Source organism: Heterodontus francisci, chromosome 30 (assembly GCF_036365525.1).
Source record: "Heterodontus francisci isolate sHetFra1 chromosome 30, sHetFra1.hap1, whole genome shotgun sequence".
NCBI lineage: Eukaryota > Metazoa > Chordata > Chondrichthyes > Heterodontiformes > Heterodontidae > Heterodontus > Heterodontus francisci.
The window spans coordinates 17,229,061-17,256,617 of NC_090400.1; the positions used below are offsets into that span (position 1 = coordinate 17,229,061).

Sequence of the window (27,557 nt, forward strand, 5' to 3'; positions counted from 1 at the left end):
CTCTCTCTCTCTCTCTCTCCCCCCCCCCCATCACCTCTCTCTCTCTCTCTCTCCCCCCCCCCTCCATCACTCTCTCTCTTCTCTCTCCCCCCCCCCATCACTCTCTCTCTCTCTCTCTCTCTCTCTCTCTCCCCCCCCCCCATACCTCTCTCTCTCTCACTCTCATCTCTCTCCCCCCCCCCCATCACCTCTCTCTCTCTCTCTCTCTCCCCCCCCCCCCATCACCTCTCTCTCTCTCTCTCTCCCCCCCCCCCCATCACCTCTCTCTCTCTCTCTCCCCCCCCCCCCAATACACCTCTCTCTCTCTCTCTCCCCCCCCCCATCACCTCTCTCTCTCTCTCCCCCCCCCCCATCACCTCTCTCTTCTCTCTCCCCCCCCCCATCACCTCTCTCTCTCTCTCTCTCCCCCCCCCCATCACCTCTCTCTCTCTCTCTCTCCCCCCCCCCCATCACCTCTCTCTCTCCTCTCTCCCCCCCCCCAACACCTCTCTCTCTCATCTCTCTCCCCCCCCCCCCAATCACCTCTCTTCTCTCTCTCCCCCCCCCCCATCACCTCTCTCTCTCTCCCCCCCCCCATCACCTCTCTCTCTCTCCCACCCCCAATCACCTCTCTCTCTCTCCCCCCACCAATCACCTCTCTCTCTCTCCCCCCCCCCCAATCACCTCTCTCCTCTCCCCCACCCCCATCACCTCTCTCACTCTCCCCACCCCCATCACTCTCTCTCCCCACCCCCATCACCTCTCTCTCCCCCACCCCCATCACTCTCTCTCCCCACCCCCATCACCTCTCTCTCCCCCACCCCCATCACCTCTCTCTCCCACCCATCACCTCTCTCTCCCACCCCCATCACTCTCTCTCCCACCCCATCACCTCTCTCTCCCCACACCCCATCACCTCTCTCTCCCCCCCCCCATCACCTCTCTCTCCCCCACCCCATCACCTCTCTCTCTCTCTCCCCCACCCCATCACCTCTCTCTCTCTCCCCACCCCCATCACCTCTCTCTCACTCCCCACCCCATCACTCTCTCTCTCTCCCCACCCCCATCACCTCTCTCTCTCTCCCCCACCCCCATCACCTCTCTCTCTCCCCCATCCCATCACCTCTCTCTCTCCCCCCAACCCCACTCTCTCTCCCCCCACCCCATCACCTCTCTCTCTCTCCCCCCACCCCCATCACCTCTCTCTCTCTCTCCCCCCACCCCCATCACCTCTCTCTCTCTCTACCCCCCCACCCCCATCACCTCTCTTCTCTCTCCCCCCCCCCCACCAATCACCTCTCTCTCTCTCCCCCACCCCCACACGCTCTCTCTCTCTCCCACCACACCCCATCACCTCTCTCTCTCTCCCCCCACCCCCATCACCTCTCTCTCCCCCACCCCCCCCCATCACCTCTCTCTCTCTGTCCTCCCCCCCCACCCGCACCATCACCTCTCTCTCTCTCCCCTCCCCCCCCCACCACCCGCCCCATCACCTCTCTCTCTCTCTCTCTCTCATCCCCCCTCCCCTTGCTTTCTCTGTGACAGTTGCTGAGAGTGGAACAGCTCTTTCGAACTCCGGAGAGATTCTGATTTTCCGGCAGAGTTTAAAAAAAAAAAATCGGAACCCGCCAGAAATTCCCGAATCTGTCCAAAGTTGAGAAACGCTGTCTCTGCTTCCGCACCTGTCAGCTGTGAAACTGACACCTGTGATTTTTTTTTTTAAAAAGCCGGTCTATGGAAGCCAATAGGAAATTTCTCATGCCTGAAATTATCAGTCATCCCCAAAATTGTTTACCCCGGACACTGGTGTCAGTGTATGGACACGTTGCCAACCTGATTACTCCTGTAATCATTTTCAGCCTACTGCAGCATTTCACATCTGTGTTGATACAACCTCTTCAATAAAATCCAAGATTTAGCTTTTATTTATATCCTATCAAAACAAGTTGCCTCAATGACAGAATCCATACAAGACAATTTTCCTGCATCTGGTGTATGAGTTCCTTGCTGAGTAATCAGCCGGAAACTACAAGTATTTATACAGATGTAGTTTTCCTTCTGCAGTTATTCAATCATGTTTTAAATCTTCTCCCAGCTGTCGGCTCCTCCACCCCCATTTTTAGTCATGTCTATTTGGCTTTGCCTTTGAATAGTTAGCTGCTTCCCCTCCCCCAGACACAGGACTTTATGTTTAACGATGGCATCTCTATGGCTTAAAACTAAAAACTCTCACCGTTCCTTTTTCAGCAGCTCTTGACTAATGAGAACCAGCTGTCCTGAGGCGTCGTGGGATTTGCGGGTTAGGACCTCCAGCTCCATTTCTAACTTGGCTTTCTCTTTTGTCGTTGCGTCGGCCTTTTTTTTCGGAAGATTTTGATTTGTGTTCCAGAGCTGTGGAAGCAAAAATGTGGTTACTAATCTCACGGAATAAGATTAGAGAGAGTTATATATCCGGGTGAAGTACAGCAACCAATCACATCCATTGTGCAACATTCAGACAAAATAAGCCCTTTGGAATGTCTCTTCCTCAAAGGTGGTGGAAGCAGAGTCTTTGAATATTTTTTAAGGCAGAGGTAGATAGATTCTCGATAAGCAAGGGGGTGAAAGGTTATTGAGGGTAGGCGGGAATGTGGAGTTGAGGTTACAATCAGATCGGAATGGTGGAGCAGGCTCGAGGGGCCAAGTGGCCTACTCCTGCTCCTAATTCGTACGTTCGTATGATATTCGAACAGATGACCCGAACCTTGGTCAAAGAGGTAGGTTTTCAGCAGCGTCTTAAAGGAGGAGAGAGGTGAAGAGGATTGCAGAATGAATTCTGAGCTTAGGGCCTAGAAAGTTGAAGGCATAACCATCAATGATGGACAAAAGAAATGGGGGAAGCACAGGAGGGCAGAGGAACACAGAGATCTCAGAGAATTATAGGGGTGAAGGAGGTTATAGAGATGTGGAGGAGCGAGACCATGCAAGGATTTTAATACCAAAATACTTAAAATTATTCTCCCTTGAGGAACAATCTAGCTGTTTCTACCCAAATGAGTTCAACAAGCATATTCTAGACATTAAGAAGTGGTTAACAACTCCTTAAATCAATATTTTCTTTCTCTTCATTTTCATTAATTACATTGTTGTACTTTATACACAGGAGGAAATATGAAGGAGAGAAGAACAAATTTCTCTGTTTATGAAAACTGTAAGCATCCCTCACAAGTTTACTCACTTTTTATATAATGAAGGAAATACAAGTCTGTATGTATTTTTTCCATTAGTGTGATACAAAATAGTTATTGTCTTCTATTGACTTACCAACAATCTGAGTCTTTAATAACTCAATCTGCGATGACATTGAAGAAACATCCTTTTCTCTTTTACCGAGCTTGTCTAACAAATCTAAAAGGTGACAAAGCAATCAACAGGGAAAATAAAACTTGAGCTCAGTGTAATATGAAATTTCTTCAAATAAAACTTTGTTACTTCAAAAATTACCTTCTATTGATTGCTTCATTTTCATTTTCTCTTTTAAGATGTTATTATTGTCAATGGCCTGTAAACACATCAATGACATTGTCAAGATAAAAGCTCTCTGTTTCCCTCAAGACTCAATAGGCCTGACTATAGGGTGGAAATTACAACTGGTGTTCTCATACACTTAACACATTTGTAGGGAATTCCTCTGCACTATTTTAATGTGGACGTTTATAAGCAGAGAGCAATTTCATTGAGAATTCATTGGAGAACGGCATCAATTATAACTTCTACACTTGGGTCCTTGCAAGAGCAGAACAAGTCATGTTATACGTTCCAATCTCAGACACTTCCAATGCCCTCCTGCATTTTACCCAACAGTACTGGGCAGCACAATATCACCAAATGCTGCTGATAATTTACCCAAAGCAGTTCATGACTGCTGCCAAGAGTGGAGGAAGAGCCATTTTGGCCTTGAAATTACACTGTGGACTACAAGCCACTACAAGACTACAAGGTTTGTGTGGTTCTGACTGTCTGCCAACATTCTCATCAGTGTTCAGCACAAAAGGCAATTTCCATAAATAGGCTTACATTTCTAATGACCTGAAATGTAAATTTATGGACATGACGAGTGGGATGTTATGCACTTGATGTTTTAACAACCTCAATATTTATTGCTGCGTCACATTGGATAGAGTTTGGGATGCCACTGTAAACCCCCAAGAGTAGATTTAGTTCTTCTAGCAAGAGAGTTGCACGCTGAAGGTCAGACGTGGGTCTAAAGACACTGTGGCACCAACTCTACGACCCGTCATCCTTCTGAATGTAAGTGAGTGCGGCAGTGCTGAACTTACACTCTTTCCATTAGTCAGAAAAACGCCATGCTGCCAGACCAGGTATTTCAGGCTAAACTATGAATCGTTTATTGCAAGAAAGAAATTTACATGGGAAGTTAAAGCAGCAATACTGTAACTTGATACTGTAATCATTCCTCTGAAACCAAAATAACACAGCCCACTGAGATTCTTAAGAGTCCTTTAAATGGTATCTTTTTTTATGCATCACGTCTTGGTGCTCAGGGAACTCTGTCTCACCACAGTGACCCAGCAATATGGATAAACTGGGCAAACCGAAGACCTGGAGTTTGCCACTCAGGTGTACCTGCTCCGGCAGCTTCCCACTAAGGAAATTTTTTTTGAAGAAGTCCCAGATCATTTTACAAGTTCTTTCAATCAATGTTATCTTCCAGGGAGATTGACAATGTCCAGCTGTCTCTGCACCTTCCTCCATTTGATTATCAAATCAATCACTCCGGTCTGGTTTTGTAAAATAATGCTTTATCATGGCCTTGTTATTGGGGATATATTTTCCAATGCAGGTAGGTTATATTTGATACCCATTTGATAAGAATCTAGGACATAAAATATCCTCAGTTGTATAAAGGATCCATAAGTTGGGTAGCAGAGCTCTAACACTGCTGTGGGCACAAACTGGACAACATGGGTATCCATGTGCTCCCTTAGCAGATAAAGGCCATCCACAACTGGCACAGGAAGCCTCCCTTTTTATTCACACTGACCACTTCATATACTCCGCAAAGCAGGAGCGTGCCACTTCCACGGGAACACTGCAGAGTCCCTGGTGAAGTGCACAACAAGTCATTCAGTACAGTCAATGAGGGAGGGCACGAGATTCCGTTGTCACTCCTGTGTTATTTAATAGTGAAGACCACTTAGCAGATCCCTTGGCACAGAGGATGCTTCATTGAGAGTAACGTGAATGTCCAGGTGCTGTGCAGAAACGCATGACCCAGCATGCAACAATAGAGGCCAATTGGCTAGCATAATGGAGCACCGGCTGTAACACATGGAGTCCGAGTGCCTGCCCATCTATTCTGGATGCTTTAGCTATCAAATTACAGGAAGCCACCTAGTCTAATTTGAGGGAGAGAATTCCGTTGCAAATGTTTCTGTTGATGCATGCCCAACCATTCCCGAGGCCTCTAATTTACAACGAGTGGATATGTGCAGGAAGTAACATTCCTAACGGCGAGATTCCAGTGCAGCCATCGAGATGATAAGTGGCTTGATGATAGCGCTCTGAATTCTTGCAAGCAGGGGCATCATTCATGGCCAGGACTGTACAAAGCCTTCCGCCTTGTTTGTGCTCATTCATCAAGCAGCTCTCTTCATGTAGTAAATATGACAGATACAGCTTTGGGCTAGGAACCACACTGAGATAAAGGGAAAGCAGTGCCCTTGTGAAGGAGCGTATGCCATAGAAAGCAAGCACAAGGCAAGATTAAATACACTGTTCACGAAGTACCTCTCGTCCCGACACACATTCCCATCTGCATTTTCTCTATTGTCAGCATGTGTAATATACTGCTCCTGGGCAAGACAGACTGATACATGTAGATCCTCACAGTTAGCAGGATAGTTTTTTTTATAAAGCAAGCAAGCAAGCAAGCAAGCAAGAGATAAAGGCATTAGTCCCACCTCTAAGTAAATAATGATGCAGCTCGTTGTAAAGCACCAGCCCAGCCAGCAGCTTCAGCGAAGGATCATACCTTTCCCACAAACCACAAGGCAGCATCACTGTTACAGCAGACAAGAGGAACAGGCAGTCATCATTGTATCCGGAACAGTCCAAAAGTGGCAGTGTTGGAGAAAAGCCATGCACACAAATGACATGCAGTGTTATTTTGCACGGGTGCGGAATCTCACCGTTGTGCTCCTCATTCCCCTCCCCCCTGGTTAGCAATAAGAGATTAAGGGATTAAAAAAACTGAGTGGCAGAATCAATGATACATTGAAGGAATCTGAAACAGATGCCAAGAAAGGGAAGTCGAGAGAAAACCAAAGTAAATTAGTATGAAAACTGCAACCTTTCAAAAAATTCTTCATGTGAATGTAGTTTTTTCCTGCACTGAATTGGATGGAGATGGCCTGTCGGGGGATCTTTTACCACCCACATGAAGAAATCTACTCAGCCTTGAACTCCATCTTAGTCCAAAGCAAATAAAACAACCATGTTAAAACTTAGAGCATGGATTTTCTTATTAAAAAAAAAGAGATATTGCAGTGCTGAACTTTACTGAATGAATGATAAAAGCAAAATACTGCAGATGCTGGAAATCTGAAACACAAAAAAGAAATGCTGGAAATATTCAGCAGGTCTGGCAGCATCCGTGGAGGGAGAAGCAGAGTTAATGTTTCAGGTCAGTGACCCTTCATCAGAACTGAATGAATGCTTGGGTCCAAGTTGTTCCAAGTTGGTGGCAGTAAATAACAGGCTAGTGTCATAGTTTACAGAGTGTCAATAGGTGGAGGGTAAAGGGAGGGGGAGGGGTATCAGTGGATACTGTACAATGTAGAAGTAGATACATTAGGGGCATTTAAGCGACTCTTGGATAGGGACATGGATGATAGTAGAATGAAGGGTAGGTAGCTAGTTTGATCTTAGAGTAGGTTAAAGGTTCGGCACAACATCGTGGGCCGAAGGGCCTGTACTGTGCTGTACTGTTCTATGTTCTATGATCTATGTTATGTCCTTGCTCGTGGAAGTATAGCTTTTGGGCGTCCGAGTTGATGTTTCCCTCAGTATTATAGAGCATATTGCATTATGTACACCCTTTACAATGATGCAACTATCAAGCGATCTAAGCAATGGAATGGTTTCGAGATTCTGAAACACTTCATTGAACATCCTGGTTTCAGCACGGGCCTAACTGCAACACTCCTCTGTCCTCTTGGTTGTCATGGTAATCGTGGTCTCCAGGGAAGGCTAAAGAAGATAGCGAGAATACCCCAATACCCATCCATCCAGCTAGCCCTCTTCCTTAAATATTCTACTGTTGTAGGATTTGGAAGTATTGGCAAGCAACTGGATACCTGGTATTAATCAGGAGGATCTTCCAGTTGACATCACACATGAGGTAATCCATGGAGTGAGCGCCAAGAAAATGGATGTATCTGACAGCAGAAGCTGGCAGGGTCATGTGAACTCTGTGCACCCCTTCTGCATAGCACAACCGGGCGTAACGCAGCACAAAATAGTCACATATCTACAATTGATGGTACCCTGCACCCTTGAATAACAGACAATTTAAAGAAGCCTCAATACCTTTTTCTGAAGCTCAGTGCCATTGTGCACATACAAACGTCTGCACCTTAGGTCAAGACACTGAGACACTCTGGACACAGCGTTAATCTGAGGGGTGACTCATCTATGTCAGATTCCGCCCCCACCCTCCTGCCAGCCTGGAATGGCCCTGATGCATAAAAGTTCAAAGTGGTGGCTAATTTAACAACTGTGGTCAGTAGACTTCAGGCAGCTGGGATCATACAGGGTAGCACATGTCAGTGAGCAACCACCAAGTGAGCTCCAAGAAAGTTGATGTATCTAACAGCGGAAGCTGGCCGAGTCCTGTGAGTTTTATGCACCCTTTCAGCCTTGTGCATATTCAGTAACTGAAGACAGATTAATCATGATATCGCATTTACTGCAGTGCCTTTATTTTCCTTCTAGTTAGAAAGGACTGCCAGAATGGCCAGACAGCTTTTGTACCAGTGAGTGAAGCATAGAGCTGGTGCAAGTGACTCTGTAACTTTATTGGTTGAAAACTTGCTGCAGTAATATTGATCCTGTGAAAAAGATTCCTGCTCCAATTTGGAGCCAGTGGAGAACTTCCAAGTTGCTGCTGTTAAGTCGAATTCTCCATTCTCCAATAGGCTGGTGCTAGTTTGGGGAAGTGACAGCAGTCTTGCCATTGATATCCGGGTTCGAGCCCCACTGCGGATTTAGGACCTAATCTGCAATGACACTTGATTGTAATACTAAAGGAACGCTGCATTGTAAAAAGGCTTGATCTTGATGTTTGGCCGACCAGTTGACGGAGGCCACTAGCCGATCGCCTGTAACCGCGGCAAAGAGGTGGCTACGACTCTGAAGGACCGGCCTCATTAATGCGAGGCTGGAGCAAACGGGCACACAGATGCAGCTTGCGAATAGTCAACTACTCTGCATATTAAAAGGTACCCAGTGCCTGAGATGAATGGGCACTTTGGCACCCAATGTTAGGTCGCTATAAAATTGTAGCTGCCTTCTGTCGGTGGCGAGGCTACCAGCACCATTTTGAGGCCATTAACAGAGTTAACAACATACAACAGAAGTGAACGCCCACCCAATACCATTCAGGTCAGGTATTAATCTGAAGTATTAATGCCTGGTCAAGTGGACATAAATTCCTCATTTGCTGCTTGGAGCATTTTACCACTTGAAAATTGACTACACCTTCACTAACTACAAAAGTAATCCTTGGGACATCCTAAAGAGATGATTAGGTCCTATAATAAAGCAAATTCTTTCTAATTAGAGTGGTAACTAGTTAGAAATGGAGTGGAGACCAGAACACGAGCTAGTTTACTCAGGGACTAGGTGCCTGTTTGTTTGCCTTTCCCACTTTGATGACACCATTGGCTGCTGTCTCATTCATTTTCTTACTTCCTTCGCTGCTGTTGATTCTTTGCTGGGGTGCAAGGAGTAGGCCATTCAGCCCTTCGAGCCTGCTCCGCCATTGTAGATCATGGCTGACGGTCTACCTCAACGCCATAGTCCCGCACTATCCCCCTATACCTCGAAGTCATTAGCAAGTAGAAATCTATCGATCTCTGTCTTGAACTTACTCAGTGACTGAGCTTCCACCAGCCTCTGAGTGATGAAGTTCCTCCTCATCTCAGTCCTAAATGGCTTGCCCTTTATTCTGAGATTGTGTCTCCTGCTTCTAGACCCCACACCCGGGGGAAACATCCTTCCTACAATTACTTTGTCTATCCCTGTAAAAATGTTGTACGTTTATGAGATCACCTCTCATTCTTTTAAACTCCAGGAAATACAGGCCCAGTCTCCTCAATCTCTCCTCGTAGGACAATCCCACCATCCCAGGAATCAGGCTGGTGAACCTCTGCTGCATTCCCTCGATGGCAAGTATATCCTTCCTCAGGCAAGGGCACAAGAACTGCACACAATATTCCAGGTGCGGCCTCACCAATGATCTATACAATTGAAGCAAGACTTCTTTGCTCCTGTACTCAAATCCTCTTGCGATAAAGGCTAACAGACCATTTGCCTTCTTAATTGCTTACTGCACCTGCATGCTAGCTTTCAGCGACTTATGAACAAGGACACCTAGATCCCTGTGGACATCAACACTTTCCAAACTCTCACCATTTAAGAAATACTCTGCACCTGTTTTTCTTACCAAAGTGGGTAACCTCAAATTATTCGCATTATATTCCATCTGCCATGTTCTTGCCCACTCAGTCTGTCCAAATCCCCTTGAAGCCTCTTTACATCCTCCTCACAACTCACGTTCCCACCAAGTTTTGTATCATCCACAAACTGGGAAATATTACACTTGGTCCCCACATCCAAATCATTGATATAGATTGTGAACAGCTCGGGCCCCAGCACTGATCCTTGTGGCAGCCCACTGGCCACAGCCTGCCAACATGAGAATGACCCATTTATTCCTGCTCCGTTTTCTGCCTGTTACCCAATCCTCAATCCATACCAGTATATTACCCCCAATCCCATGTGCTTTAATTTTGCTTAGTAACCTATGTGGGACTTTATCAAAAGCCTTCTGAAAATCCAAATACACAACATCCACTGGTTCCCCCTTATCCACTCTGCTAGTAACATCCTCAAAAAACTCTAACATGTTTGTCAAACTTCATAAATCAATGCTGACTATGCCCAATCAGACCATTATTCTCCAAGTGTCCAGTAATCACATCCTTTATAATAGATTCTACTATTTTCCCTGCTACTAACGTCAGGCCTACAGGTCTGTAGCTCCCCCCTTTCTTAAACAGTGGGGTTACATTTGCAACCTTCCAATCTGCAGGCACCATTGCAGAATTTATGATATCAATGCATCCACCATCTCTGTAGCCATCTCTTTCAACACTCTAAGGTGAAGATCATCAGGTCCTGGGGATTTGTCAACTTTCAGTCCCATTAATTTCTCCAATACAACTTTTTTTTTAACTAATCCTAATGTCTTTCAGTTCCTCTTTCTCACTAGATGCTTGGATCTTATTTAATTCAGGGAGACTTCTTGTATCTTCCTCCGTGAAGACAAACACAAAGTAATTATTTAGCTTCTCTGCCATTTCTCTATTTCCCATTATAAATTCTCCTATCTCTGCGTGTAATGGCCCCACATTTGTTTATGCTAATTGTTTCCTTTTTACATACCTATAGAAGCTTTTACAATCCATATTTATATTTCTTGCCAGTTTACATTCATATTCTATTCTCTATCAATTTATTGGTCCTCCTTTGCTGGATTCTAAAAATTCTCCCAGTCCTCCAGCTTATGACATTTTTTGCAACTTTATAAGCCTCCCCCTTTGATCTAATACCATTAATTTCCTTTGTTAGCCACAGCTGACTCACTTTCCCTATTCGGTTCTTTTGCCTTAAAGGCATGTATGCTTTTTAAAAACCATACTTAAATTCTTTAAATACTAGCCATTGTCGATCTACCGTCAAACCTTTTAATGTATTTTTCCAATCCACCACAGCCAATTTCTCCTCATACCTTCATAATTTCCCTTGTTTAGATTTAAGGCCCTAGTTTTGGATTGCACTACATCTTTTTCAGCCTTAATGGAATATTCTATCAAACTATGGTCACTTTTCCCTAAAGATTCTTTTACCACCAGATTATTAATTAGCCCTTTCTCATTGTATAATGAGAAAGTCTTCCACTCATCACTAGAACTTGCAAACAAGCACCGAGGGGTAGCTCGGCTGGTGGTGAGAAGGGCCCTCCTCGTCAGATCCTTCCTGCACTCCTGGAGCGTCACCACCTCCACATGATACCCTCGAGGTGGCTGCAATGGGGGCAGAGACTGTTGCCCACCTCGTTCCGGAATGTGCCTTTGCAAAGCAGGTCTGGAAAGAAATGCAGTGGTTTTTGTCCAGGTTCATCCGGAGCAGCTCTGTACTTCAAGACTCAGTGATCTATGGGCTATTCCCAGAGGTACACACAGAGATAATCATCAACTGCTGATGGAGGACCATCAATTCGGTGAAGGAAGCACTTTGGTCTGCCCGAAACTTGCTGGTCTTCCAGTGCAAAGAGCTGTGGACGACAGAGTGTTGCGGACTGGCACATCCCAAGGTCCAGGACTCGTGCTGAGCGACGCACTATAGCTCGGGGCAGCCGCTGCAAAGACTCAATGGGGAAAGACCACTGTGTAAGGCCCTCACGCCATAATATACCGAGGGGCTGGAACCTGTATATGCACCAGAGAATGTGAGATGTGTAATGCAAATGTACATTATAAATATAACCTGAAATGGAAAGTATAGAGAGGTACCTCATGTATTCTATTGAAAGAAACTTGTCTGTACTGTACTTACTGTAATGTACAATTTGAATTATGTAAGGTATCTTTACAAATTTTATGAATAAAGTATATTTTTGGAAAAAAAGTATGTCTTCTACTGCCTGCTACGCAGCCAACTCACCAAAGAGTGAGGGTCAAGCCCTGGTTCAGTTACTCACTGGATAAAATTCCTGAGATATGGACAGACCCTGGGAATTGCCTGTTTAAACCTTCTGTAGCCTGTCGGCCATTTCCTTCCAAGCATTTAGTTGTGATTTCCAGCAGCAAGAACTCAAGTGTGCAGTAACTGTGCTAAGAATTATTGAACCATTACATTACATATAAGCAAACACATTATTCTCCCTGGTCATTAAACTCAACAGTAACATTGGTCTTCAGCTCAGACACTGCATAAAAATAAGCCCACGGCATTGTCTATTTAATATTTAATTAAGATCAAATTCCAAAGACATCTATTATTTAAATCTGCTTTAAGCCCAGATATTATTAAATTGTTAATTTTTCTTTGATTATATTGGGAGTTGATTTTAATCAAAGCTCAGCAAGACTAACATGATTTCTCCTACCACAGACAGACCAGAGATATGTTTATTGTTTTATTTATTCTCATACTTCAGAAGAATGGCGAGCTTCCAGTGCTTGCAGTTTCTCTTGAAGGTGCTTAAATTCCTGCTTGTGTTGAATCTCAGACTTCTGGAGCGCCTCGTAGTCCATCATTTTTCTCTCAGTCGAAGAGATCTGCTCCTTTAAGAAACTGATGGCCTGTGCTTGGTCTTTGTACCCAGCGTGAAGTTTCTCCTGTTCACTAAGTCTCAGCTCAGTATTTCGGAGCTGATCGATGGTCATCTGGAGCTCTTGCCTATGTTGACTTGTTGCAACCTCCAATTTGTTTCGCCAGTTTGAACTGGATTCTTCCAGTTCATATTTGGCTTCTTGCAGCTTAACTTTGAAATCCTCTTTCTCCTTTATATGGAGTGCCATCTCAATCTCATGCTTGGCTTTAAGGTTCTCCCATTCAAGCTGGTGCTCCATTTTCAGGCTTTCGATGGTGGCTCTTAGTTCTACTAGCTCACTATTCTGAACATCAGTACCTGCAATCAATGAGAGCTTAAGTTCCTCTAGAGATTTCTGATGGTCAGACACCAAAGTGTCCAATTTGTTTTTCCAGTTGTCCATCATCTCCATATTTTCCTTTGTTGCTTGGTGCAGCTTCTGTCGGAGGTCATTGATATCATGCAAGTATTTTTCATTGGTGGCCTTTAACTTATCCATTTCTTGTTGATACTCCTGCAATCTGGTCTCATATTTTTCCCTCAGTAAGGCACTCTCACTTTGATGCTCCTTGTTGACTGATGATAACTGATCTCGCAATTTCAGAACCTCTGACTGTAGACTGAGGCTGTGCTCAGGAGTGTCCGACTTGTTGGAGTTTCTCAACCTCTGCTGCAGTTCCTCAATCTCACTGTTCTTCAAATTTAGTTCATCCTCAAGCTGTACGATCCTGGACTTTTCAGCTACTGTTGTCAGCTAGAGTCAGAAAATCAAAGAAAATACAGTTAGTACCCAACATATTGCTCCTCAGATGGGTTCGATTAATGGGTTGTAGACTGGTTAAGTGTGACATCTTAGCTTCTACGTATTATCAATTATAAAGTCTCTGTTCCATACCTTTTATTTTTAGATACAGTAGGAACAGAGTTAAGAACTCTGATTTAACTTGGTATTGCTGGAGTATTGCCAATTGATATGTACAACAGGGGTAATAAAAGTACACCTGCAGCATCATAGTGTCATAATATCTAGTCAATTTGGTTTGTATATGAAGCATAGTCTTTGTCATACTACATGGAACCCTCAATTATGGGAAATTAGCCTGAACTCAAACCATGGCAAACCACCACTTTCAGCATTATATGATACCTTTTCAATCTCCATACATTATCAGAAGTTTCACACTGGAGATTAGTGACCTAGGGGAATCTAAGGTTATAGGTTACTATCCATTCACATTAAAGTTATGACACTCAGGACTCATTTTGTTGGTGCCCATTGAATCAGAGAGAGCGTGAGAGAGAGGAATAGCAAAAGTATATTTGTTCCAATAATCTGGTCCCACTTCATTGTCCTGAACCTACCTATCTCATACCATATTCATTAATCCCTTGTCTAGAAACATTTATATAATCCAGTTCGAAGGGCCTTTCCTGGTAACTGATTTCAGTATTATATCCTACATTTATGAAAGAAAAATGTATGCTTTTCCTGCACAAGTTTAAATTTGTGGCCCTTGGTATTTGAACCCTTCACTAATGTATGATAAAACACAGTGATGCATTCTATCTATGCACACTAGATCTCTCTAAAATATATACTGTGAGTATTTTTCCCCATAATATATACTTTTTAAAGCTATGTTTAATATACTGTTCACTGGGAGTTGGAGTATTTTATAAATGACAGCAGCGTTACACAGAATTTTAACCCAATGCATTATTATACGGTTCAATTTCTAAATGTTGGACTAGTTTATTTTCTAATCCTTTTGTTCCACTCTCCAACATTCCTGCATTCTTCATTGTCTATCCCTGCCTTCCTAAAACTCTCATTGTTTCTCTATTGCTCTTTCTATAAGTCCCTTTCTCCTCTATGTTCCCCAATGGCACTCTATATCTCTAATATATGTTCTTTTACTGATGTCCTCAACTTACATCCCTTACGTTTGTTAACACACAGGATACAAAGCAAGATGTTAACCAATATTTATCAGGTCGGAGATGGGTTCTGTGATTGGGTGGTACAGTCTGCCAAGACAACTTTCAAAGGATAGAGAAACCAGGACATTGGGAAAGAGAACAGAGTTCTGTGTTAGTCATTGGAATGGATGGAAATAACAATAGCTTGGAAGACACTGTGGGGTCTAGAGCTAGGGTTGACAAATGGATCAGACCATCTGGAGCCTGGCAGCACACAGAGGAGAAAATGAGACCCTCTAAAGAGGGAGGCTGGTGCTTGGCAGCATTTTAGGAAGGAGCACTGTGGCTGGGCACCACACAGGGATCGAGGCTCGACAGCGTGCAGGAGAAAGGGCTTGGAGTGTGCCAGCACTTTGGAGAACTGGAAGGTGGAGGTAAAGTGTGGTGGCATTAGGATCTGGCAGAATTGGAGGGATTTCAAGATTTTTCCTGAAGTACAGAAGGAACGTCTCTCCCTCTGGGACATTTTCTACTTTACAGTCTCCACCACTTGCATGGCATCACCTGGTCTCTACAACAGCCAAGAGGTGAAGATAGGTTCAAGTCTGGCACCACCTGTACACTGGGCAGCACTCATATGGTGGGCAGGAAGCATGGCACAGAGCTACATGGAAACGCCAATGCTGAAAAACATGGTATGAAGGATCATAGATCACACTCGACGGAAATAAAGGTTGGCGAAGGAGGCCAAGAGCTCAAAGGATTGGGAGCAACAGCTAACCCAAAACTTGAGGACATGGGTTGCCTGCCTGGGAGGAAACCATTGAGGTATTGTTAAGGAAGGTATATCAAGGTGTTTAGGCACAAGGTTCATTATGTTCAAAACCTTTTGAGTGTAAATAATATCAGGAATAATTTTCTGAGTTCATACTGACAGCCGGGAACATTGCCAACACATCAAGAAATACTAGACACTGGGATAATCCCAAACCCTCTGAGTTAATTGTCCCTAGTTCTGTTGAGTGATACTATTTAGAATCCAAGTTCAACAAGGTCTCCTCTAAACTGCCTCTCAGTGTAAACATGCCTTCGTTTCTTCTGGTAATCCCCTGCTTCTGTTTAGTTTCCTCCACTGTACCTTCTCGAAAACCATTAATCTCCCAACTGCGAGGTGCAATGACTAGTGTAAACACAATGCTCCAGGGCAGGGGCTGAGCCCTGCTCTATACCCCAAGTTATCTTTTACTCCCCCTCCCTAGTGGACTTATTGCCTTATTATTCAGTCTCAGTTATTACTCTACTTCTGAGGTGTTCAAACTGTAGTCATGTGGACCCAGAATCTAGGATTCCAACCCACAACCTCTGATATTCCAAAGCACGAAGCCCAGGTAACTTTGTTCTATTTACACTTCTATTTCTTGTTTGTTGATTTGTTTTGTTGAATCTTTTGGGGATGGAAGTTTAGAAAGATCTGTTTTTAGTGCAGTTGCTGCATTGGCACATTAATCATAAATCAGAACACCAAGATCTGTAAAGTCAGTAACTAGTTTAACTTTTAGACATGGTCCCTCAGACTCCATTATACACGGAGGCAAAAGAGTAAATGTTTCTGATCCATCTGTCTTTCAACTACACCCAATGAACACAAGTCTACACCTCCAGCCCTAAAATAGCTATTGTCTCTTCCTAGGCCTGGTGCATCTCAGAGGCTGCGCACAGTAAGCAGCACCAGCCAAGACCATTTTACTCGTTCTATATTTTTATGTCCACAACGTTTGTACTTTGCTGCTCAATTTTACGTGCCCCTCCCCCTGCGCTCATCGCAATGGCCCTCCCCAATGCTCCTGCACAACATGCAACATCTACAACAGCACCTTCCAAGACCACGAGCTCTGCCACCTAGTAGGATTAGGGCAGCAACTGCATGAGAACACCATCACTTCCAAGGCCATGCACCACCCTGACTGGGACATGTATCATTCCTTCATCACCGGGTCAAAATCCTGGGATCCCTTACCAAATAGCACTATGGGAGTACCTACGCCACACAGACTGCAGCAGCTCACCACCACCTTCTCAAGATTAACTACCTGATGGGCAATAAATGTCAATGATGCCCACATCCCATGAATAGTTGAAAACCTATCTCTGCTGTGATTGTCTAGTCATAATTGCAGATAACATTGAGAACAAAGTTCAGAGGGCACTGGACAGTGAGTCCAAAATACCATGCTGTTAATATAAATTCATTAAGACCAACTGTTGAAGATGTATATATATTATTTTAATCTGATTTAAGACTTACTATTCAAGTCTGATACTTGCTGACCAACATTTTAATAATTCAATATGAAGAACCTATCCTATTGTTTCACATGCAGCCAATGCCATGGACAGAGCTAGAGGGTGTATCAGGAAGCTGAGCCTCCACATGTCCGTACGAAAGCTCAGCTTCCTGCTACAGAATTAGCAAATTAGATGACGTGCCAGGCAATGTTTTTGCAGACCAACAGCAAGCAGAAATATAAAAAGGCTTCAAACATAGAAATAAAAAAACAAATCTCACCACTTCCCTTCCAACGAAGTGCAAGACAGAAAACAAACCCAATATGCTTGAAAATAAAATGAAGCTTTTGTGATGCCAAGCCATTCTCGGGCAAGCTATGAGACTGACTAAGGGGTGGGCAGGGGGCACATGAACTGGTTTTACCCGAGTGTCTTCAAACTCCTTTTGGAGTTTTCCAGCTTTGGTCCTTTCAAACAGCAGGCTGTGCTCGAGCTCCCGAATACGGGCATGCTCTAACTTTGTCTGAGTCTGTTAGTCCCGAGGGAAGAAGATGAAAAGGAAAGAGAGAGAGAAAGAGAGAGACACAAACAGACTGTAACAGCTTGGCACAATAAAATCAACAGGGAGAGGGGGAAATGCAAAAAGGTTAAAGTCAAACACTCAAACTGAAGAATGAAGCTTCTCTTGAATGACATCTGCTGACCTTCCATTATATGCAAAAAGCATTAAGAGCAATTCCACAGAGAGTACGACATTTCAGGTGGAGCAGATCTACAGACAAAGATTTGAGCTTTCAGGTTAGTCACGCATTTGAGGACTGCTCAAAATGCATCTTTTTTTGTTCTTCCCACCCTTGCGGGAATGACTGGACTGGCACTCTGCAGCTCCCCACAGCGGCAAGGCCGAGCTTGGGAACTCAGCAGTACTGGAAATCAGTGTGTCACAGTACCGGATCATTACATTGAGAAAGAACACTCAAAGGACAGCACTCCTGCTTTCCTCTGTTGTAGAAACAACAAAAGCAATGGAAGCAGTCTTAAAAAGGAGCCCAAAGTGGAGCTTGGATTGCATCAGTTTCCTGCACACTTCAGACTTTATGGATTGTGGGTCACGGAGTAAAACAAAGCTGCTCTTTGCATGCAAATCTTTGTATTATCAGAATATAACAGAAGTGGGAAGAAATCGGGGGCAGAATTGCACACCAGTATAATCACAAAGTGCTCATCTTTATGGAATAAAATAATTGAGATTACCATGCATATTCCATTCATCATGAACAGATAATCCAGAATCAATGCTTATCTTTTGCATTGTCCCATACTTTCTTGCCTGCTAGCTTTGAAACAATTCACACACTTGTACAGCACATATAATTTTTATTGCTGTCAACAGTCCATGATTTGACAGCACAATACCAGTTGATAAAATACTGACCACCTAAAACTCTGGATCAGCTTTTTATCTGTATTTATTTCTGGATCACATGACTCACAATCAGCTCCATAAGGAATCCTATGCCTTGCTTTCCAGTAGATTGTGTGTTTTGGTCCTGATTTTATATTTTGTTTTTGTAGTAACGGGACATTGCCTCAACACTGCTGGATTTAAAACAGCCATTGATATGGGGCAAAACAAAGGCATTGCTATTTCATACTTGGATACTACAGAGGGTTTACTGTCATCAAAATTGGGATAGGGACAATTGGTGGGTTATCTTTAACCAGCATAACTGACAGTGAGCATTAGGCCTTGAAGATTTGGGTGCAGTTAGCACACCATTACTTCAGCTATGCGTGTGTTGCACAAAGGAATCTAACCTTGGAAAGGCAAGAGCTTTCCTCAAGCTACAGAGGATCAAGCAAGCCCTGGGCTGGTTTATAAATGCATAAAAGTGCTCTGAAAGCTGCATTATACCATGACTTAAATAAGGAAATAGCTACAATTCAAAGGCACGTGTGAACACATTTCAGTCACCTCATGACTTGGATGTGTTACTAGCACCAACATGAACCTCAAAAATTAAAATCAAGCCCATTACTCAGTGCAGTTTGACAGAAACCTACTGCATTCAACAGGTTACTACATTCAGGAGTCTTTTCCTATATAAAGGGGGAAAAAAAAGATTAAGTAGCCAATCAAGAGGAACTTTATACACCTATAGACAAAAAAAAACTTAAGTGTATGACATACAGGAAACAAAACACAAGATTGACAAGCTCACAGCTGTAAACATCATGGGAGCAGGATGATTAAGATCACATTCACAAAAAGTAAAATACATCGATTGAGCCATCCTTTCCAATCCACCCCACCAAAGCAAAACAGTTGAATTATAATTCTGCCCTCCAGCAGAAGAGTTCACTATCTGTCCTCTAGGAGGGAAAAACTGGAATGATCACTCCCTCTTAAAGACAGTAACAAAAGTTAAAGCCTAAACTTATATACAGTTCTGTTTTCGGGTCCATCAAATTACAGCGAGGAAAACTCATCTTAATGAAGAGTGAGAAAAGGAGTTAAACAATTAGGATTATTTCAACAGTTTTCCAGTCACGTTATTTCTGAATTACTGAGTTGAGGCACTGAAGGGTTCAATGGTGATGGAAACAGTTGCCCATCTACAAGTCACTAGCATATTTTTCCAAATGTTTTGCATTGAAGGGGAATATTACAAACCCTTTAACCTGCAGAGAATAAAAACGTTCTATTTTGTTTGTAAGTTTCCCTCTTTGTATATGTCTGGGTGGCCAAATGTGCGGTGTCTTCCTTGGATGTGAGCACAGAACGCATCCACCTGAAGACTTCTTGGCAAATACCACCAACTCTCTTGGCTGTTATACCCCTGCCAGGCCACCCCAACATGGTGCCATTAAAAGTGGGGAAACACAGTTTGAGGAAATGTCAGAAAAGGAATGCAAGCCAAGACTTGTATTCCAGCTCAGGTTTAAATCGAAGAGCCCTTTGTATTTCATCTAATCGACATACTGATCGCATTATCTGTGTTCAACACTTTTACCTCTAAATCTCCTTTGGTAATTGATTCTTCTTCCACTCGGAACTGGAGGTCTTCAATTTTCCTGTTAAACCATAAAAGCAAAAGGAATAAAAATTAAATTTAAACCTTCAGGGATATTATACACACGATAGTGTCAGAAATCTAAATATTTTGGTAAGACTTGCTACAGCCAGAGTTAATAACATTCTTTTCTGCAAAAAAACTGGAGAGATAAGACCTTGGCTCCTAGATGCAAAAAAGCTGTGGATGCCGAGAATCAACTGAAATTTTAAAGTCTGAGATCAAGAGTTTTGCAGGGTGAGGATATCAAGGGACCAAGGGATATGGAGTTAAGGTGGATAAATAGAGTTGAGGTACAGATCAACCATGATCTAGATGAATGGCAGAATAGGCTTGAGGGGCTGAATAACCTACTCCACTTCCGACAAACTCCTCCTCCGCCTCACCCACCCCACCTTTATAACTCAATCTAGACCCACATCTCAGCTCCTGTGCTTTGATTTTCCAATTCAGATTTCTTGTGTAGGCCTCCTCCCTCTGATCCACTAAATACAGAGAGCCTTCATCCCTCCCAGCCAGACTATGCGGAACTCCCACAGCCTCTCTTCTCACCTTTCAAGGCTTCCTCAAACCCATCTGTGTGTGTTTTTGATCATCCCTACCATCTCTTTTTACTTCCCCAGCATCCTTTTCCCCCTCTGTGAAGTGCCTTGGTTGATCTATTATCTTCGAGATCCCGTTTAACCCATTGGAGAAACACAGTCATTCTTGATGGGAAAGATACCAGTAAAATGAGAAATTTGACAGCACGGTGTTAAAACAGCACCAAAGCATGACAGGTTTATAGTCATTTCAATGGTGATTTTTATGCTCATAGACATGAAGACATCAGTGCTAAGGATTGGAAGATCTTTCCACTTTTGCCATTGTGTGCCAACAAATGCACTACCTAGTCGGAATTAGCACTGGTCATGTACAGCACAATTGAGATATGGAACAAGTCTCCCTCTACTCAGTCTGTTATCAGTGCTTTGGACATGTATTCACGTAAATACCTACCCCTTTAAATGGAGCCGTGATTACATACCACTTTATAGTGAGGGACAAGAGGTTTCTGGCTTTACAATTTACCATTTCATTTCAAAATTTCCATCTTCCTCTTTCCTGCTGCAGACCTTCTTTCTGCCATTTCCTGGATTTAGCAGCTTCCTTTCATCTTCCCCTCTCCCCTTCCCTAGATGTGTAACTTTTTTTTGCCTTCCGAGATTTATTAGCTTCCCCTTCCTTGGAATTTAACACCTCCTGTTACCTTTTCTCCTCTTCCAGTGTGTTGAACAATTCCAGTTTTTGTTTCTCAGCATTGTTCAGCAGGGATCGCACTACCTGAAGATTCGTCTCAGCCTCAGTCACATACTGCAGGGGAAAAAAAAATAAATCAAGTCACTTCTTATCTGAATGGCTTTTAGCGATTAGATTTTCACTGAAATAGAGATGTCAAGTGCGCACAAGGGGTTCATTGCAATAGACTCTGGGCCATGTTATTGTATGACTAGATATTGACTAAATGCAAGAGACATGGGGTTCACTTTTGGGAGATACCTCTGACACTGAATCCAATTGAATTTTCACAGTACAAACTCCAACAATTGATGGCTGGTACTTTGTTCAGTCAAACAACTAATTTACTGAACTTCCTGTTAAATGACAATTTAACTGATAAAATGGGAGTGAGGGGGTGTGGATGGGAATTTTACTTATTATATACAGAGATGTCTTGGGCTGAATTTTACCAGCCCTGATGTCAGAGGTCATGGTGGGGAGGCCCATAAAATACTTGCACGAGTGACCTGCCACGACCCACGCGCCGAGAAGGCGGCGAGGCCTTGATTTGCGTATTATAATAAATGCAAATAACTCACCCAGACTGGGTGGCCATCCCATGCTGATATTACGGCCAGCCGTTGCAACTCGCGCGCTTTCAGAACTCCATTCGGAGGGGCGGGGGGTGGAAGCGGGGAAAACATTTTTTTTTATTGGCTATGGGAATGGTGGGAAGGGTTTGAAGGGCAAATGTGACGAGGTTTTGGGGGGGTTGGTGAGGTTGGGGCTGGGAATAAAGTTATTGTTTTTCGTATTGGCCAATGAAATACCATTGTGGGGGTGGTGGGGGGCGGGGGTTGTTGGGAAAGGGCCTCCAGCTTTTAAATTATTTTTTCTTTTAAATGAACATTAGGATCTCTTTAAAAATTCAAATTTTTGCTAAGGGCTTGAAGCTCTTTAAAAATGGCGCCAGTGTGGTCAGACGCCATCGCCGGTGACAGAGTGGCCGCCCCTGATGTAGAGGGGGTGGCCTCTCCCACCACCCCCCCCCACTCCATTTAAATGAGTCCCCGCGCAAAATATTGTGGGGTTTCAGCGGCAGCGCTTCCAGGCCTGAAGGCTGCCGACTTCAAAACGTGCCACCACGATTTGCAGCGCACTAATACAATTCAGCCTCTTGTGTCCAGCAAGGTATAAAATACTCCAGACATTGTACTTTAAAGTGTCACAATTTGTTAAATCTGCAAACAGTTACAATTAGTTTGCGATGGAGCTCATAAGTTTACAAAGAGCTGCAGTTATCCAGATGTGTCTATTTAGACCATTTCCACAAAGAGTGTCTCAAACATGGACAATCCAACTTACAAACTAAACTTCACAAATATGTGTCAGTCCCACATGACCACTTAGCAATTTCACAGGCAATCCACTCGTATAAATACAGGTAAGTAAAAGTGAGTCTCAACAAACAGGAACATAGGAAGATAGGAACAGGAGTAGGCCATTCAGCCCCTCGAGTCTGTCCCGCCATTCAATGAGATCATGGCTGATCCGTGGCCTAACTCCATTTACCTGCCTTTGGCCCATATCCCTTAATATCTTTGCTGAACAAAAATCTATCTCAGATTTAAAATTAACAACTGTTCTAGCTTCAACTGCTGTTTGAGGGAGAGAGTTTCAAACCTCTACCACCCTTTGCGTGAAGAAGTGCTTCCTAACATCTCTCCTGAACAGTCTGGTCCTAATTTTTAGACTATGCCCCCTAGTTTTAGAATCTCCAACCAGGGGAAATAGTTTATCTTTATCTAGCCTGTCTTTTCCTGTTAATATCTTGAAGACTTCAATCAGATCACCCCTTAACCTTCTAAATTCTAGCGAAAACAGGCCTAATTTGTGTAACCTCTCCTCGTAACTTAACCTCTGTAGTCCAGGTATCATTCTTGTAAACCTATGTTGCACCCCCTCCAAGGCCAATATATCTTTATACTCCAATCCTCTAGATATAAAGGCTAGCATTCCATTAGCCTTTTTGATTATCTTCTGCACTTGCTTGTGGCATTTTAAAGATCTATGCACCTGAACCCCCAAGTCTCTTTGGACATCCACTGTACTTCTTCCCATTTAGAAAGTACCCTGCTCTATCCTTTTTTGGTCCAAAATGGATAATCTCACACTTGCCCACATTGAAATCCATCTGCCACAGTTTTGCCCACTCAACTAGTCTGTCAACATCTCTTTGTAATTTTATGCCATCATCTAGACTGTCTACAATGCCGCCTAACTTTGTATCATCAGCAAATTTGGACATATGACTTACTATGCCATCATCCAAGTCGTTAATGAATAATGTGAATAATTGAGGCCCCAACACTGATCCCTGCGGGACACCACTAGTTACATCCTGCCAGAGAATTACCCATTATCCCCACTCTGTCGCCTACCACTCAACCAACTTCCTAACCATGTCAATATTTGCCCTCAACTAAGGTAGAAGCCCATGGAGTTAACAGTCTCTTATGTGGGACTTTATCAAATGCCTTCTGGAAGTCCATATAAATAACATCCATAGACACTCCCCTGTCCACTACCTTTGTCACCTCTTCAAAAAATTCAATGAGATTTGTCAGGCATGACCTTCCAGTCATGAATCCATGCTGGCTGTCCCTGATTAACCGAAATTTTTCTAGGTGTTCAGTCACCCTATCCTTGATTATAGACTCCAGCAAATTGCCCACCACAGATGTCAGGCAAACTGGTCTGCCCTTTCACCCTTCTTAAAAAGTGGAGTGACATGTGCAACTTTCCAATCCAGAGGGACCAATCCTGAATCTAGGGAACTCAAAGACTATAGGTAGGGCATCTACAATGTGCTCCCCTACTTCCTTTAACACCCTCGAATGGAAACCGTCAGGTCCTGGGGATTTCTCACTCTTTAGTTCCATTAATTTCCTTGTACTGATGTTTTACTTACGTTAATTGTATTAAGTCCCTGTCGGCTATTAATTTTTTCGGGACTTCCGGTAAGTTATCCTCCTTTTCAACTGTAAATACTGAGGCAAAGTAATTGTTCAACATGTCTGCCATTTCCCCATTATCAATGACAATATCTCCATTTTCAGCTTTTAGTGGTCCTATTGGACATCAGCTTTTGACCACCCGTTTTCCCTTTATGTAACTATAAAATTTCTTATTGATTTTGATGTCTCTTGCAAGTTTCCTTTCATTATCTCTTTTGGCAGCTCTTATAAGTTGCTTTGTGACCCTTTGCTGGTCTTTGTATCGATCCCATTCGGCCGGATCTGTGCTGCATTTTGCATTTTTGTAAGCTCTTTCTTTTTGTTTTATGCTATCCCTAATCTCTTTACTTGTCCATGGCGGTTTTTTCTGTGAAGTGGAGCTTTTTCCTCTCAGGAGTATATACTTGCTCTGTATTTCGTTAAATGTTTCTTTAAATATTCTCCAATGTTCTTCAGTTGTTTGATCCAGTAACAGATCTACCCAGTTTACCATGGACAGTCTCTGTCTCATCCCAGTAAAGTCAGCCTTACCCAAGTCTAAAATTCTAGTAGCTGATTCGTGCTTTTCACTTTCAAACCCTACCTTGAATTCAATCATGTTGTGATCACTATTTGATAAATGTTCATGCCCAGTTAGGCTACTAATTAAATTTGGCTCATTACTCATAACTAAATCTAATATTGCCTGTCCCCTTGTTACATCTAGGACATATTGCTGTAGGAAACTATCCCGGACACATTCCAGAAATTCACTACCTTTCTGACAGGTGCTAGTCTGCCTCTCCCAATCTATGTGTAAGTTAAAATCCCCCATTAATACTACTCTGCCTTTGTTACACACTTGCCTAATTTGTGCATTTATACAATCTAACACCTCCGAACTGCTACCAGGGGGTCTATACACACACCAATTACAGTTTGAGATCCTTTTCTGTTTCTCAATTCCACCCATAAGGTCTCCACTGGATGCTTTCCCCTCATTATATCCTCCCTCACCAAATGAGGTGGTATTATTTCATTAAATCAATGAAGTGTCATTACAGCTGGTACAATCTCAGTTTTTTAAAACTCAAAAAATCCCAAACAGCCATGACTTTGAAAAAAAGTTGATTTTCTGTGCAAAAAAAAAAAAGGACTTGCATAGAAATGTGCAATAAATAGTGAAGAATGAATCAGTTAAATTAAACTGTACCAAATAACTGCATTGGTGGGAAAAGACTGCAACCAAATTAAAATAAATGGATCATTGTCACTAAGATCGCTAAAAAAGAATTTGATCGGGACAGATGAAAATGTTCAATACAAATTCAAATTACAATTAGAAATCGAAACCCGTTGCCAAATGTGCTGATGGTTTTGCAAATACAATTTTACAAAACAGTGAATTTTACTTGAAATGCATTGTTGCTTTGCAAAATATTGCATTAATTGAAACTTCTTGCAAAATAACCGCTGCATGATCGTTCAACCTTTTTCTTCACTTTTGAAACTTTAGAATTCTCTACCCAGAGAGCTGTGGATTCTCACTCGTTGAGTACATTCAAGACAGAGGTTGATAGATTTTTGGGTACTAAGGGAATTAAGGGATATGGGGATAGTATGGGAAGGTGGAGCTTGATCTTGCTAAATGGCGGAGCAGGCTCGAAGGACCAAATGGCCAATTTCCAATTTTTTTTTTTTATGTCCTTCTGCCCCGGTGACATAAATCAGTGTTACTTACTTAATGAACATCTAGGCCAATGTTAGTAATTATTTGTTAGTCTTGGAGAGTTCTGTCCTATTGTTGCAGCTTTGCCAGATTTTGTACCTGTGCATGTGTGGCCTTCAGAAGAGCCAGCTCTTTCTCCACTTCACAGATGTGGCTGGTTGCCTTGGCAACCTCAGCTCGCTCCAGGTCCCGTTCTGCCAGCAGCTGCTCGATGTGCTGCTGTTTCTCCTTTAGAGCTTCCTGCAAGGCTGTCGTGCCAGAGATCTTCCGAGCATAGCGAGAGGATGTCTCGGTCAGCTGAGAGAGAGAGAGAGAGACAAATCTCACTTAGTTGAGATACACTGGAGCTGGAAGGTTAGTAATGACATCTAGTAACTGTGGAATGTGGACCAACACTTGATGGTCCAAAAGCTGGAGAGAAGACAACAGGTAGGATTGTAATGGCAGGGGTGGGGGCGGGGCATGGTGGTGAGAGGAGGATTGAAAGAATCTACACCATAAGGCCTTACAAAATAGCAGTTATGATTGCAGCAAAAGCCCTTGTAATTCATTGCATGCAAATTGCTTTGGGACATTTCTCAAGGATGTGATAAGAGTGCTGCTCAAAATGAATGCACAGCCTTCCCTGCAACACCCCTCCCCCAACCCCACCCCCCCCCCAACTCCCATCCAAAGAAGGCTGGTGATGATGGGGAGGAAGAGACAACAGTAAACAGGTCAGGTTGTGATGAAAGATGGAGAAGGGCTAGGACAGAGATGAACAGGCTGTTGAAACATCAGTGCTAGTTTTACATTTGTTAGCTTAGTATATCCAATTGAGTGGTTTAACATTGTTACTAAAACATTGACTTTCACATCAATGTGATACCAAGTATTCCATGATTCACTAAAAATACTTGCTTCACTTATTTGCTTCAATTTTGGAAAGAATACATGCAAGCAGGTTCTTACCAGTCCTGTCCGGCTTGGCCTACCCCCTACAGAAGACGCCACAGAGCTGACAGAACTTATAGAGGAGCTGCTAGGGCTCTGTGTCAAGGCAGAGACCCCCATGGCCATCCTTTTACTCTTCTTGGTTTTGGCTGGTGTGGTGGACGGGAAGCCAATCCGCATCACCTTGTGAATGGGAGCAAAAAGACCAAACTTGGGTGGGCATTGGAAGTATCTGTGAGGCACAAAACAAAATGATGAGAGAAGTGTCAGAGCCAAGAGTTAAACGCAGCAAGTGGACAGAATTTCCCACCTGCATTGTAATGGGATGAAGCCGCCACGGAAGAAACACACAACTGCCAGTAGTGCATGGATTTCATAAATATCCCATTTGGAAACCTCAAGACAAAAAGGACAGATAGCCTGACATAAAGGCCAGAATTCTTCACTGGGCGGGAGGCCCCGTCCACCGACCGAAAAGTCAGTGGCAAGCCCGCCTCCAACAGGCCTGGGGAGCCAGACAGGGATTTCTCACTCCCCAGGCCTTAAATTGGTCTTGGGCGAGACTTGCACCTCCTTGAGGCAGGAAGTCCTGCCTCATGGAGCTGCCAGCCAATAAGCGGGCCAGCAGCTTAGTCCCAATAGTGCTACTGGGAGCGGTGGCCACTGCTGGAACTACATCCAGCCATCGCAAGCAAGATGAAGGACAGCCCCAGAAGACA

General features: G+C 43.4%; 1 protein-coding gene across 1 annotated transcript in view; it reads right to left on the bottom strand.

Moving 5' to 3' along the window:
* The window catches only part of clip2 (CAP-GLY domain containing linker protein 2), a 228,241-nt gene that overhangs the window by 79,149 nt on the left and 121,535 nt on the right, over positions 1 to 27,557 (bottom strand). Inside the window, 9 exon segments of the mRNA XM_068010178.1 lie at positions 2,213 to 2,340; positions 2,342 to 2,370; positions 3,283 to 3,366; positions 3,463 to 3,520; positions 12,480 to 13,394; positions 19,861 to 19,921; positions 21,170 to 21,273; positions 26,005 to 26,202; positions 26,857 to 27,070. Coding sequence (XP_067866279.1) covers positions 2,213 to 2,340; positions 2,342 to 2,370; positions 3,283 to 3,366; positions 3,463 to 3,520; positions 12,480 to 13,394; positions 19,861 to 19,921; positions 21,170 to 21,273; positions 26,005 to 26,202; positions 26,857 to 27,070 — 1,791 coding nt within the window.